We start from the raw sequence: 12,839 nt of genomic DNA, 5'->3' as shown, positions 1-12,839 counted from the left end.
ATGCATCTTAGATGGCCACTTGTAAGCTTTTAAGACCCCAGATGCCACTCACCAAAGTAGGATGCAGAACATTTTCTTAATAAGTTTTGTTATGCCAATTGACCTAGATGTCCCCTGAAAGCATGGTCCCCAGACCCCTTCCCCTGCTACTCTGTCCCTCAAAGTGTTTGATCATATTCAGGAAACTTCTTAGCTTTGGTTTAGTCCAGTTGGGAAACACCAACTTTCAAATACCATCCCACTCACAGACCCCTGATGGACAATCGTAAGTCCCCAAATGAGGGCACGTGAGGAACATTCACTCTCTCTCCTCCTGATAGAGCAGAGTCACATTTGTCTTTGTGGTCTGAAGACAGGGGCTGACCCATCCTTGGAGTGGGACCTGGTGAGAAATTGCATGGAGGTCAGATAGGAAGGACCAAGAGGGCTGGACTTGTCCTTAGCAAGTGCTTAATGGGGCAAAAGAGAGGGAGGTGGGGCCAGGAAAGGCGAGGCAAATAATCCAGCCTCAATGACCACTCAGCTGTACTGACCTCCTCTCAACACCGCCAGGTCTTGACCACCATCCCTGGCCCTTGTACCCAGGATCTGACCCACAGAGGAAAAGGGCCGGTAAGGATATGACAAAGAAGGATGGCTAGAGGTTCTCTGCAAAGGAAAACGGCAGGCACAAAGAGATAGGCCCTCCACCTCTGCTCCCAGCAAGCCCTGTGTCGGTGTTTCTGAGGACACAGCTACTATACAGCTTCTAGAAGCTGGGCCCACAGAGAGTGGGTAGGGGAGCTGGGGAGGACTGGTTCTTTCTCTGTTCAAGTTAACTACATCCTTCTACATGAAAGAATGATAGTTTCAATTATCATTTATTTAGCACTTATGATGTGCCAGGCCCCTTATGCATGCTCTTTCATTTAACCTTCATTACAATCCGTAGTTATTGTTAGTTTCCATCCAGTCGATTCTGACCCATGGCGGCCCCATGTGTGCAGATGAGATAGAAATTGTTGTCTCCAATTTTGTTAGATGAAGAGACTGAGGCCAGAGGGGTTAAGAAACTTGCTCAAGGTCACACAGCTGGTAAGTAGCTGAGGCAAGATTCAAAGTCAGATACATCTGCCTCTAAACCAAGTGGTCTTAACCACTGCGCCACGTGTCAAGGGTATGTTCACTGTGCAAAAGCACAGAAAAACAGGTGTGCTGTGAACAGTGGATGCTTCGGGGCACAGTTCTAAATAAGCACACATTGTTTCTTCTCTGTAGAACAAGGGTTAAAGACATCACTATGGTTTCAATGGAGAGGAGACCTGTAGACAAGTAAGGGAGAGAGGGAGAGAGAGGCAGGGAGGAAAAGAGGCAGAAAGAGGAGAGGAAGGGACGGTAGGGGAAGGGGAGAGAGGGAAGGAGGAGGGCATCAGGCAAAACTAAACAATAGTACTTTGGGCTACACTCTCAGGTATTAAATTAGAAAGAAAAGCAAGGAAGTGATTACCATAAAAGTCAGGACAGTGGTTACTTCTAGGGAAGAGGGGGGGATATGACTGAGACAGTGCCTGTGAAGGATTGCTGGGGGGCTTTTTTGCGGAAGTCTGTTTCTTTTCATATGCTCTGGTGGCGCAGTGGTTAAGCAGCTTGGCCGTTGGAACCCACTTGCCACTCCATGGGAGAAGGATGTGACAGTCTGCTTCCGTAAAGATAACAGCCTTGGGAACCTTATGGGGCAGTTCTACTCTGCCCTATAGGGTCACTAGGAGTCAGAATCGACTCGATGGCAATGGGTTTGGTTGGTTTTTTAAATGTCTTTTCACTAAGGAACTCTGGTGATGCAACGGTTAAGAGTTTGGCTGCTAACCAAAAGGTCGAAAGGTCCTTCAAACTCACAAGCCTCTCTGCAGGAGAAAAGACCTGGTGATCTGCTCCTGTAAAGATTACAGCCTGAGAAACCCCATGGGGCTAGTTCTACTGTGTCATATAGGGCTGCTACGAGTCTTTCCAACCTGACAGCACGCAACAAAAACATTTCTCCCTGGTGGTGCTGACAACATTTGTTTTATGTGGTTCTCTATTTCTGTGTCATACTTCGAAATTAAAAACATAAAAAGTGACTTCTAAAAGTCCCCTTTAAAAAGTGACTCCTCTTTGAACACAATAATGAGCTATTTTTTCCCCACCCTCACCTCAGCAGCAATGAACCCCCTGAAAACACAAACCAGGAGTGTATCTGGCACTTCCTTTGCCCAGGTATAAGCGATGGGCAAGGTGCCAAAGAACTGCTTTCTTACTTTTAAGGAAATGAGGAGGAGGCCATACCTCTGGGGCCCACTTCACGGGCCTCTGTTCACAGCAGTCTCTGGGGAGAGAGCAGTTTCGAGGCTGAGCAGTTTGTGCTTAAGGAATGTCCCGCAGCAGCAACTGAGGGTGGCTCTCTCTTCACGGCTCCACCTGCCCCAACAAGGCTTGGGGCCCTGGTCCCCTAGTTCATGTGTGTGCTTGTAACCACCATCCCAACCCTGGGGCGGTTCCTTTTCTGTACATGATGGTTATATATGGCCATACGCTCTGATATACCTTCTTACGAGGATTTTCCCAACATGGTTAATTAGGCCAGTCCTCTCCCGGGACCTGAGTCACATGATCTCATTATTGCATACCACCTTGCATCCACACACCTGGGATTCAAGGCCAGCTGGCACGGGGAACCACTAATGCCCTGACACAGCAAAAACAAAGAAAAGGGGCCCAAAGCACAATTACAAAGTGCAGTGAGATTTGGGGGTTCAGTTGTATTTAAAAAAAAAAAAAAGCCTGGTTTTTGAGGCTAGAGGGTAGGAAGAAGGCCTTCAGTGTTTACTAGGTATCCCTTTTCCATAATTCTACTCAGAGGATTAATTCTGTTGCTAACTGACAAGGGACTCTCCCTGCTATGTCTGTAGGGCCATGGGTCACACAGACCTATCACAGCGTTCTCCGGTGACAGCTGGTTTGCAGACACAATGGCTGGTGTCACAGGGCCCCCTGATGCCAGCTGGGTCACAGTCACACTTGGGGTCTCTGGAAAAGAAGAAAAAAAATTAGGGATGTATTTACAATTGATCTGCAGCTATACACATAAAGATCCATGTACAAGTCACCAAACTGAGTAAACCTTTCCTCTTCCGTGAGGCCTTTCTAGCTATCCTTGACCATAACTATCTCTCTTAGATCCTTTGAGCAACAAATTGTCTATGTCAGCGCTACTCAAAGTGTGGTCTGCGGGCTGGCCCAGTCCATGAACTGTTGGTTACCCACCCCAAAAGAAAGGAGGAGTTGGCGTGCCAGATTGGAAAAGCAAGTTTGTCAGTAAACTGTTTAGTTTAACTTGGTTGACTGGTTCAGCTCACATTTTGAAAAAAAATCTCATTTGTTTCTCTATTGTTTAATGCAATGATGTCTACTTTTATCATAATTGATTCCATCTACCTGCTGTTTTATTTCATTTAGTTCTTTTTTTAAACACTTTTAATGAGATAATTCACATACCATGCACTTTGCCCATTGGAAACATATTACTCAATGGTTTTTAGTGTGCCCACAGAGTTGTGTAACGATTACCATGATCAATTTCAGAATATTCTCATCACCTCAAAAAGAATCCATGTACTCGCTAGCTATCCCCTGCTACTTCCCCCAACTTCTCAACCCTAGGCAACTGCTAATGTACTTTCTGCCTCTATAGAGCTGTCTATTCTGGATGGTTCATATGAGTAGAATCATACAATATGTGACCTTCTGTGTCTGTCTTCTTTCACTTAGCATAATGTTTTTGAGATTCATCCACACTGTAGCATCTATCGGTATTTCACTCTTTTTTATGGCTGAATAATATTCCACTGTATGGAGATACCACATTTTGTTCATTCATGCATCAGTTTGTGGACATTTGGGTTGTTTCCACATTTTAGCTATTGTTATTATTATTTAATAATGCTACTATGAACATTCATGTACAAGTTTTCATGTGGTTTTATGTTTTCGGTTCTCTTGGGCATATACCTAGGAGTGCAATTGCTGGGTTTCATTGACCTTTTTTTTTTTTTTTTTTTTTGGTAACAAGGCCTTCTCAGTGAAGGAACCAGTGCTTTCATTTCATTCTGGCTCAATTTCCTTGTCCTGTGCAGACTGGTGCTTTGAGTGGCATGGGTCTTTGTCACTCGTTTTGGCACACAATCATACATGTCTATTTCACGTGTCTAAAACCAAGCTTGTCTTTGACGCTGAGAATGCCCTATCGGCCTTGAGAAGAAGTCTGCATCTCATTCTGACCAGGAAAGGGAGTAAACAGAGGGTGGGGAGCAGAGATATGACCAACTTCATGTTTTAAAAGGATTGCAAAGGGAGATTGGTCCTACGGGAGGTCTCTGGAGTAATCTAAAAGGGGTCAGGGAAGATAGTTGTTGTTAGGTGCCATCAAGTTGATTTTCGACTCATAGTGACCCCACGTGACAGAGCAGAACTGCTCCACAGGGTTTTCTAGACTATAATCTTTATGGGAGCAGATTGCCATGTTTTTCTCCCAAGAAGCTGCTGGGTGGATTCAAACCTCCGACCTCTTGGTTAGCAGCCAAACGTTTAACCGCTGTACCACCAGGGTTCCTTCAGGGAAGACTTTTAGAGGACAATCCATGCAAAGGCCCAGATGGTAAGAGACTTGGGACAGTGATAACTGGGACAGTGCAAGTATGGCTAGAAGGCAGTTTCCATAAGGACAAGTGGCTGGAAAAGTGGGCAATGGGGAAGCGATTCGTCTGCTGGTAGCCTTCTAGCTAATGGCTTCACTGCCAAGCTGTCCCAACAACCCTGTTATGCTAAGAACCCTGCATCGGGCTAAGACAACTTTTGAGCTTTAATTCATCCTCTCACTCACTGTCATGTTCCATTCGACATTTGCTGAGCCATGAGTTTCCTTGGTGAAAAGCTTTGAGCATTGTTTACCCCACAGCCTCGGCTCCCCAGGCTCTCTGTGACCTGCCTCCAGTCTACATTTTCATCATCATCTCACACGCTTTCCCTTCCAACAAGCCAAACTGCCACTACACTTTATTGTCTCAAGCCACAGTCGCAGCAAAACCAGCTCTGTGTCTCTGCAGATTTCTGCAATTTGTAATGTATACTCCCTCTTCTTCCAAAAAAGAATCTGAGGAGGAATAGAGTATGCTCTAAACCAAAGGGGTCCAAGATTACGCAGAAAAGTTTTGCTGTTTTTTTTTTTTTACCCCAAATTCATTTGGGCAGAAATGGGTCCCAAGCTACAATTTGAAGGATTCTTTTACTTCCATTCTAGTTCATCTAAAAGGAGACAAGCATCAGGATTAACAGCATGAGTTCCAGAGCCAAATTCTCTAGGCTTGAATATTGGTCTATCCTCACTGTTAAGTTGACTCCAACTCATGGCAATCCTGTAGGACAAAGTAGAACTGCCCCATAGGGTTTTCAAGGCTGTGAACTTTACAGAAAGCATATTGCCGCTTCGTTCATGGAGCGGCTGGTGTGTTCGAACCACTGACCTTTCAGTTAGCAGCCGAGTGCTTTAACCACTACACTACCAGGGCTCCTTATCCTCACCAGTACCATTGAGAAAGTCACTTAACCTCTTGTGGCTTAAATTTCTTATCTTTAAAACAAGCATAATAATAATCCCAACTTCTTAAGGTTATTGTGAGGATTAAATTAGATAATCCACGTAAAGTACTGAAAAGAGTTTATATGCAGTATCAGTAAACATAAGTTATTGCTAATGTTAATATAATTAGCATTATTAGCAGCACTAGTTGCATACAGATGCTTACAAGAGTCTCTGGTCTCGGGTGCACCCAGCATCAGTGAGCATGTGGAAGCCTGGCAGACATCGGTCACATCTGTCCCCTGTCACACCTGGCTTACAGTTGCATCGTCCAGAGTTGTCACATCGGGCGCTTAGAGAACCTGTAAACCAACAAGGTAGAAGACAGAACAGAAGAAAAGGAAATGTTTAATTTATGCAGCATTAGGAGCAACTAACCCACCAGCAGCTCCACAGGAGAGAAGACCCGGCGATCTGCTCCCATAAAGATTATAGCCTAGGAGACCATATGGGGCAGTTCTACTCTGTCACATAGGGTTACTATGAGTTAAACTCAGCTCGAAGGCACCTAACAACAACAGGAAGCAACTGCCACTCTAGGAGAGCTCAAGACACAGGAAGCAAGCACCACCACCTGTTCCCTTTAACAATCACCGCACATCGTCTGAGTACTGATCCGCTTGCCAGGAGAAGTTTTGGATTCTCCAGGGGAAAAATGGAAATTACTCATCAAAGTATACATCTGCTCTAATTTTGACAGTAAGTGAGGGTGCAGGCCACCGCTCTTTTAAAAAGTCTGTCAGAGCACACATTACCTAGGAAGTCAGCACAACTGGACTAAACCAAAGCTAAGAAGTTTCCTGAACACAACCAAACACTTCGAAGGACAGAGTAGCAGGGGTGGGGATCTGGGGACCATGCTTTCAGGGGACATCTAGGTCAACTGGCATAACAAAGTTTATTAAGAAAATGTTCTGCATCCTACTTTGGTGAGTGGCATCTGGGGTCTTAAAAGCTAGTAAGTGGCCATTTAAGATGCATCAATTGGTCCCAACCACCTGGAGTAAAGAAGAATTAAAAACACCAAAGTCACAAGGAAAGTATTAGCCCAAGAGACAGAAAGGGCCACGTAAACCAGAGACTGCATCAGCCTGAGACCAGGAGAACTAGATGGTGCCCGGCTACCACCAACGACCGCCCTGACAGGGAACACAACAGAGAGTCCCTGACGGAGGCGGAGAAAAGTGGGGTGCAGAACTCAAATTCTAGCAAAAAGATCAGACTTAATGGTCTGACTGAGACTGGAGGAACCCCAGAAAGCATGGCCCCTGGACTCTGTTAACCCAGAACTAAAACCATTCCTGAGGCCAACTCTTCAGACAAAGATTAGACTGGACTATGGGACATAAAACGATACTCGTGAAGAGTGTGCTTGTTAGCTCAAGTAGATACATGAGACTAAATGGGCAGCTTCTGTCCGGAGGTGAGATGTGAAGTCAGAGAGGGTCAGGAGCTGCTTGAATGTACACAGGGAATCAGGAGTGGAAAGGAGGAGTGTGGTGTCACTGTACAGGGAGAGCAATTAGAGTCACATAACAATGTATGTATAAATTTCTGTATGAGAGACTAACTTAAATTGTAAACTTTCACTTAAACTACAACAATAAAAATAATAATAAACAAAATAAAAATAAAAAGTCTGTCAGATCTTTGAGATCTCAAAAAGGACAAAAAAATTTATGTATGAGTACATTGGCTTCTCAGAATACAGTTACTGTCAAAAAGTGAGCAATGTTCTCCCTTTTCTCCGGCAAGCAAAAGCCAACTTTTCAGGGTCAGTGTTTGCATGGCGTGGTTTTTAAGGGCACAAAAAGGCCTCTTAACCAAACACATCATCTGTACCTGCCTAGCTGCTAGAAAGTGTCATCCTTTGAGCACCATTGCTTGTGAGGACATGAAGGGACCTGTGCATCTTCCCTGGTATAGCGCACTGGAGTACCTGTCCTGTGATTAATTCTTTTACAGAACAGGTGTCCTCAGATTGAGTGATAATGAGAAACAAGAGGTGCTCAGGATAACAAAAGGTGCCCCCTGGAATCCAGCCACTTCTCACCACCTCCCTCCTACCACCCCAGTGCAAGCTTCCCTCTTCTCACACCTGGACCCTGCCTCTCACTGACCGCCTTGCCTGCATCCTTGCCTCTCTACGCTCCATTCTCCAGAGGGAAGCCAGAGTGCTCTTTTTAAAACATAATTCAGATCATATCGATTGTCTGTTTAAGTCCTCTGATGGCTCCCCACTATCTGCAGAATAAAATCCAAATTCCTTATGGCCTGCAAGACGCTACTCTCTTACCTCATCTCCTACCCCTAGTTCACTAAGTCCTAGTTATGCGGGTCTCCGCCCTGTTCCTAAACCACAACCCATTGCCATCGAGTCAATAGCGACTCTATAGGACAGAGTAGAACTGTCCCATAGGGTCTCCAAGGCTGTAATCTTTATGGAAACAGTTGTCACATCTTTCTCCCACAGAGCAGTTGGTGGGTTGGAACCACCAACCTTTCAGTTAGCAGCCAAGCTCTTAACCATGGCACCACCAGAGTTCCTTCCCTGTTCCTAGAATGTGCTAAATGGCTTCCTTCCTCAGGGCATTTGCACTTGCTGCTCCCTCAGCCTGGAATGCTCTTTCCCCAGATCTTTCCCTGGTTGGCCCATTCTCGGCACTTGGGACCTGATTAAATATTACTTCTCTAGAGAAATCTTTTCTGATACCCTTAACTAAAATATCCACCCCACCCGAACTACATTCCTTAACCAAGCTTTACTTATGATTATCTTAACCTGTATCCCCAGGGTCCAGCACAGTGACCAACACTGAGAAGATGCCCAGAAAGCTCTGGTGGATTCATGTCAGGCAGGGTAAAAAAAAGACACAAAAAACCACCAACTTCTGTAGAGTCAATTTCGACTCATGGGAACCCTATGTGTTGCAGAGTAGAACTGCACTCCATAGGGTTTTTAAGGCTGTGATCTTTTGGAAACAATTGCCAGGCCTTTCTTCCAAGGTGACTCTAGGTGGGTTTGAACTGCCAACCTTTGGGTTAGTAGTTGCACACTTAACTGTTTGTGCCACCCAGGGACTCCAACACCAAGAAAAGGAAGGAGTTATTGTGAAAGGCGCCAGGAAGGAGCCAAAAGATGAGGTGGAGGGTGGCCAGAGGCACAGCTCACCTACTTTATAAATTCCCTGGGGCTAGCAGAATTATGGAAACCCTGGTGGCATAGTGGTTAAGAGCTATGGCTGCTAACCCAAAAGTTGGTAGTTTGAATCCACCAGGCAGTCCTTGGAAACGCTATGGGGCAGTTCTACTCTCTCCTTTAGGGTCTCTGTGAGTCGGAATCAACTCGATGGCACTTGGTTTGTTTGTTTTTTGGTTTAGCATAATTCTAAAATAATCGATATACCTCAAATATTTGTGATAGACTTAAAAAAACCGTTGCCATTGAGTCAATTCCTATTCATAGAGACTTTTTAGGATAGAATAAAATTGCCCTATAGGGTTTCCAAGGCTGTAATCTTTACAGAAGCAGACTGCCACATCCTTCTGCCAAGGAATGGCTAGTAGATTCGAACTGCCAACCTTTTGACTAGCAGCTGAGCACTTAACCACTGTGCCACCGGGCTCCTTTTGTGATAATTAGGCTACAAAAATCGATGAAGCCAACAAAACATTAACCAGTTGCTACATGTTTTTTCTTCTTCAATCTGCTATCCTTTTATAAAACTTTTAATTCACTAGTAGATACAATTTAAATCACTAAATGTATTGGTTCTATGCCTATATGAAGGCTCTTATGCTGCATGCTAAGGAGACTGAACTATATTTTATGGACACCGGGGAGTCATCAGGGGTTAGGTAGGCAGTGGCAAGAGCAGACCTGCAGTTTAGAAAGACAACTCTAGAGCAATATGCAGGATGCCTTGGAGAGGGGAAGCCCAGAAGGTTCTTGTGAAGGTATCCTCCCATGATATGACAGCCTGGGTTAGAGCAGTCTTGGCGAGAAGAGGAGGGAAACGCTGTGAGATGGATATAGAATTACAGACTTTGGCAACGCTTGGGATATGGATGATGGAGGAGGGGGGGATCACATGGATAACACCCAGGTCCCCTGAGTTTGCCACCTGATGGACTGTGATGCTATTTACTCAAGCAGAGAAGGCAACAGGTGGGGCAGGATCTGAGGCTGAATCATCAAGAGAAGATGAGTTTAGTTTTGGACGCTAGTGAACTTGAGTTTCTAGAGGCATGTCATGGTGGAAATATGTATCCGGAGCTCAGGAAAGTGACTGGGGGTGAAGATCTAAGTGCCCTCAGCACACAAGCTGAATACGAAGCAGTAACAAGAGTGAGATCACTAGGAGCAGTTGGAGAGAGGAGAGGAAAGCGCTGTGGGCAGAAATGGGATGCCATCAATTAAGGGAAATGGTAGCCAGAGAGAAAAAGTCTCAGGACAGAGTAGAGCTGCGTAAACCAAGGGAGGAGAGTTCTGAGAAGGAGCAGGGGAAGAGGAAGGCAAGATAGTTCTCAGGGTCTGAAGCAACAAAGTATTTAAACAAGAAGAGAATGAATAGAGGCTACTGGGTTTGGTACTTACAAGCTGCCATGCTCACTGCTCTATAAACAGTCAGCCGTCAGAGATAAGAAGGGAAATTTCTTGCTGAACTATGTTCTGAGAACTAACATTAACCATAGAAGAAACCTCATTTTAGATAGTTTTTTTTTTTTTTAAACATAAATGGGTGTTGATTTGTGGACTCAGAAACACATTTTTTTTCCATCCAAATTAACGGTGATTACATTTTTTAACTTAAGAAAACTCCCCACACACTAGTTTTTCAGAAAGAAATTATTCTTATAAGGGTGGGGAAGACTGTACTTTGCTTTTGGGTTTGACCCAAATAGCCCAAAATGGAACACTCTTCTGAGAGGTATTAATAGTTACCTCATGAAAATAAGCATTCGCTGTTCAAGAGATTGAGAACTGGTACATACTGTATCTGTCAGAGATTTATAGCCTAATAGTACATTTAGTAGGCATAAAGCTTGTTTACCATTTTAATGCCAGTATTTCCAAACACTATTTGACATTCTTACAGGCAACACCTATTATTATCTTCAGGAGCATAGTGTTCCATACGGCATGATTTAGAAAGCACTGGTCTAAAAGAAGCTGGGGGTCATAAAAAGAGCCCAGGCTTTGAAGTCGAACAGATCTTAGTTCAAATACCAGCCCTGCCACTTATTAGCTGTGTGTTCTTGGACAAATTGCTTATTCTTCAATTTTTTAAAATGGGATAACAACATACACCTTGTAATGCTGTTGTAAAACTTCAAGCTAATATACATAAAGTGTCTAACTCAGTGTCTCGCACACACTAGGTACTCAAAAAAAATACAGCTCATTCTATTCTCCACCACCCTTCTGTTAGTTCGTCATACTGCAGTGGCTTGCGTGTTGCTATGACGCTGGAAGCTATGCCACTGGTATTTCCAACACCAGCAGGTAGACAGGTTTCAGCAGAGCTTCCAGACTAAGCCAGAAGAAGAAAGAAAGGCCTGGCAATCTACTGCCAAAATTAAACAATGAAAACAGTATGGATCAGAGCAGAATATTGTCTAATATAGTGCTAGAAGATGAGCCCTCTAGGTTGAAGGCAACGATAGACTCAAGTGTGTTGGCCATCATGAGGAAGGTGTGGGACCAGGCATCATCTCATTCTGTTGTATTTTGGGTTGTCATGTGTTGGAGGTGACTCAGCAGCAGCTTAACAACTACAAATAAGGTTCTGTTATCACTGAGGCCCCCTTCAAACCTTGCAGCGTTGACATGGAGATGTACACAAACTCTAACTGTGAACATGGCTAATTTATTTCATGTTCCAAGGCTTCCAAAATGATAGCGTTGGGTTTTCAAAATGTCTCACTAGAATAAAACACATGTGTCTTGACTCCTAAATTCTGAGCTGCTCACAGGGATTGTGAACAATTGGGTTTAATGAATAGATTAAGGAATAGCTTCCTGCTGCAAGTTTGTGTCCCAGAAAGCATTTTCCCTGTATATGTTTAAGTACCATCTACATGCATTTGAGGACTCAGGAAGGTATTCTAAAATAATTCATATTGAAAATATAAACCAAGAGAGTTTGCTTTCTCTAGGGAACTCTTAAAAATACATGCACTTGTATTTAAAGATATGTTTTAAATAACAATTCTAATGTTGCAGTCTGAGTAACCCATTATCAGAGTCATAGATAAGCAAAAATAATAATAATAATAAGATTAAGAGAATATGTTCAGTACCATGGATGTCACACAGACCTCAATAATTTAGGTGTCATGGGAGAAACACACACACACCCACACACACACACAGTGATTGCAAACTATCTGCAAAAGGTTTTTATTAGTGGCTGTGGAGTTGGTGCTGACTCATGACGACCTTATGTGTCACAGAACAAATTGTCACCTAGTGGTTGGTATGTTTGAGTCCATTGCTTTGGCTATTATGTCAATCCATCTCATTGAGGTTTTCCCTTGTTTTTGCTGACCCTCTACTTTACCAAACATGATGTCCTTTTCTAGTGACCACAAAAGTTGATTAGGGCTTAAATATGTAGTTATAAGAATTGAAGATAACTCACTCCTGCTGCTGAACCCACAAAGACACCACCTAAAATAGGTCTAGTTGTTATATTTATGAGAAATTGACATGAAGTTCAAAATCTGTGACCACTTTGGGTGTTATAAATGATGCTATTGGCTTAATTTGCCCTATGTAGAATGATAGCATTTTTGTAAGACACATTCTTTTGCATTTGAAATGGAATAGACAAGTTCCCTGGTCAAGTTATTATTTTAAAATAAAAAATATCCTCCAACTGATTGAGAGATTGAGAAATCACACAGGAAATTAAACTTAGTTTTCGTGATCTATACGGGCGACTTGTAGTTAGAGACAGCAGACCATGATGGGAATCCTCTCTGCCCTTATGCACTGCTCAGCCTGGGCTGGCTGGACTCTCACATTTGTTTAGTTTCGGTTTCTTTATCTCCATGATGGGGGTGGGGACACATTAACACATACAGGTTGTCAGGGACTGGGGGATGGAGTTCTCGCTCTCATTTTTCTACCTTTTTTTTTTAATGGTTACCCAAGCTCTGCACCCATGAGGGGCCTTTTTTT

At 43.7% G+C, this 12,839-nt stretch overlaps 1 protein-coding gene across 1 annotated transcript in view; it reads right to left on the bottom strand.

The window, feature by feature from the left end:
• The window catches only part of LAMC2 (laminin subunit gamma 2), a 64,256-nt gene that overhangs the window by 27,089 nt on the left and 24,328 nt on the right, over positions 1-12,839 (bottom strand). The window contains exons 3-4 of the mRNA XM_004372900.1: positions 5,820-5,955; positions 2,947-3,045 (exon numbers count right to left, since the gene is read on the bottom strand). Coding sequence (XP_004372957.1) covers positions 2,947-3,045; positions 5,820-5,955 — 235 coding nt within the window. The remainder of the gene's footprint in view (positions 1-2,946; positions 3,046-5,819; positions 5,956-12,839) is intronic.

The sequence above is a fragment of the Trichechus manatus genome, unplaced genomic scaffold, assembly GCF_000243295.1.
Source record: "Trichechus manatus latirostris isolate Lorelei unplaced genomic scaffold, TriManLat1.0 scaffold00021, whole genome shotgun sequence".
In the NCBI taxonomy this organism is placed as follows: domain Eukaryota; kingdom Metazoa; phylum Chordata; class Mammalia; order Sirenia; family Trichechidae; genus Trichechus; species Trichechus manatus.
This window is presented reverse-complemented; position numbering and strand designations above follow the sequence as displayed.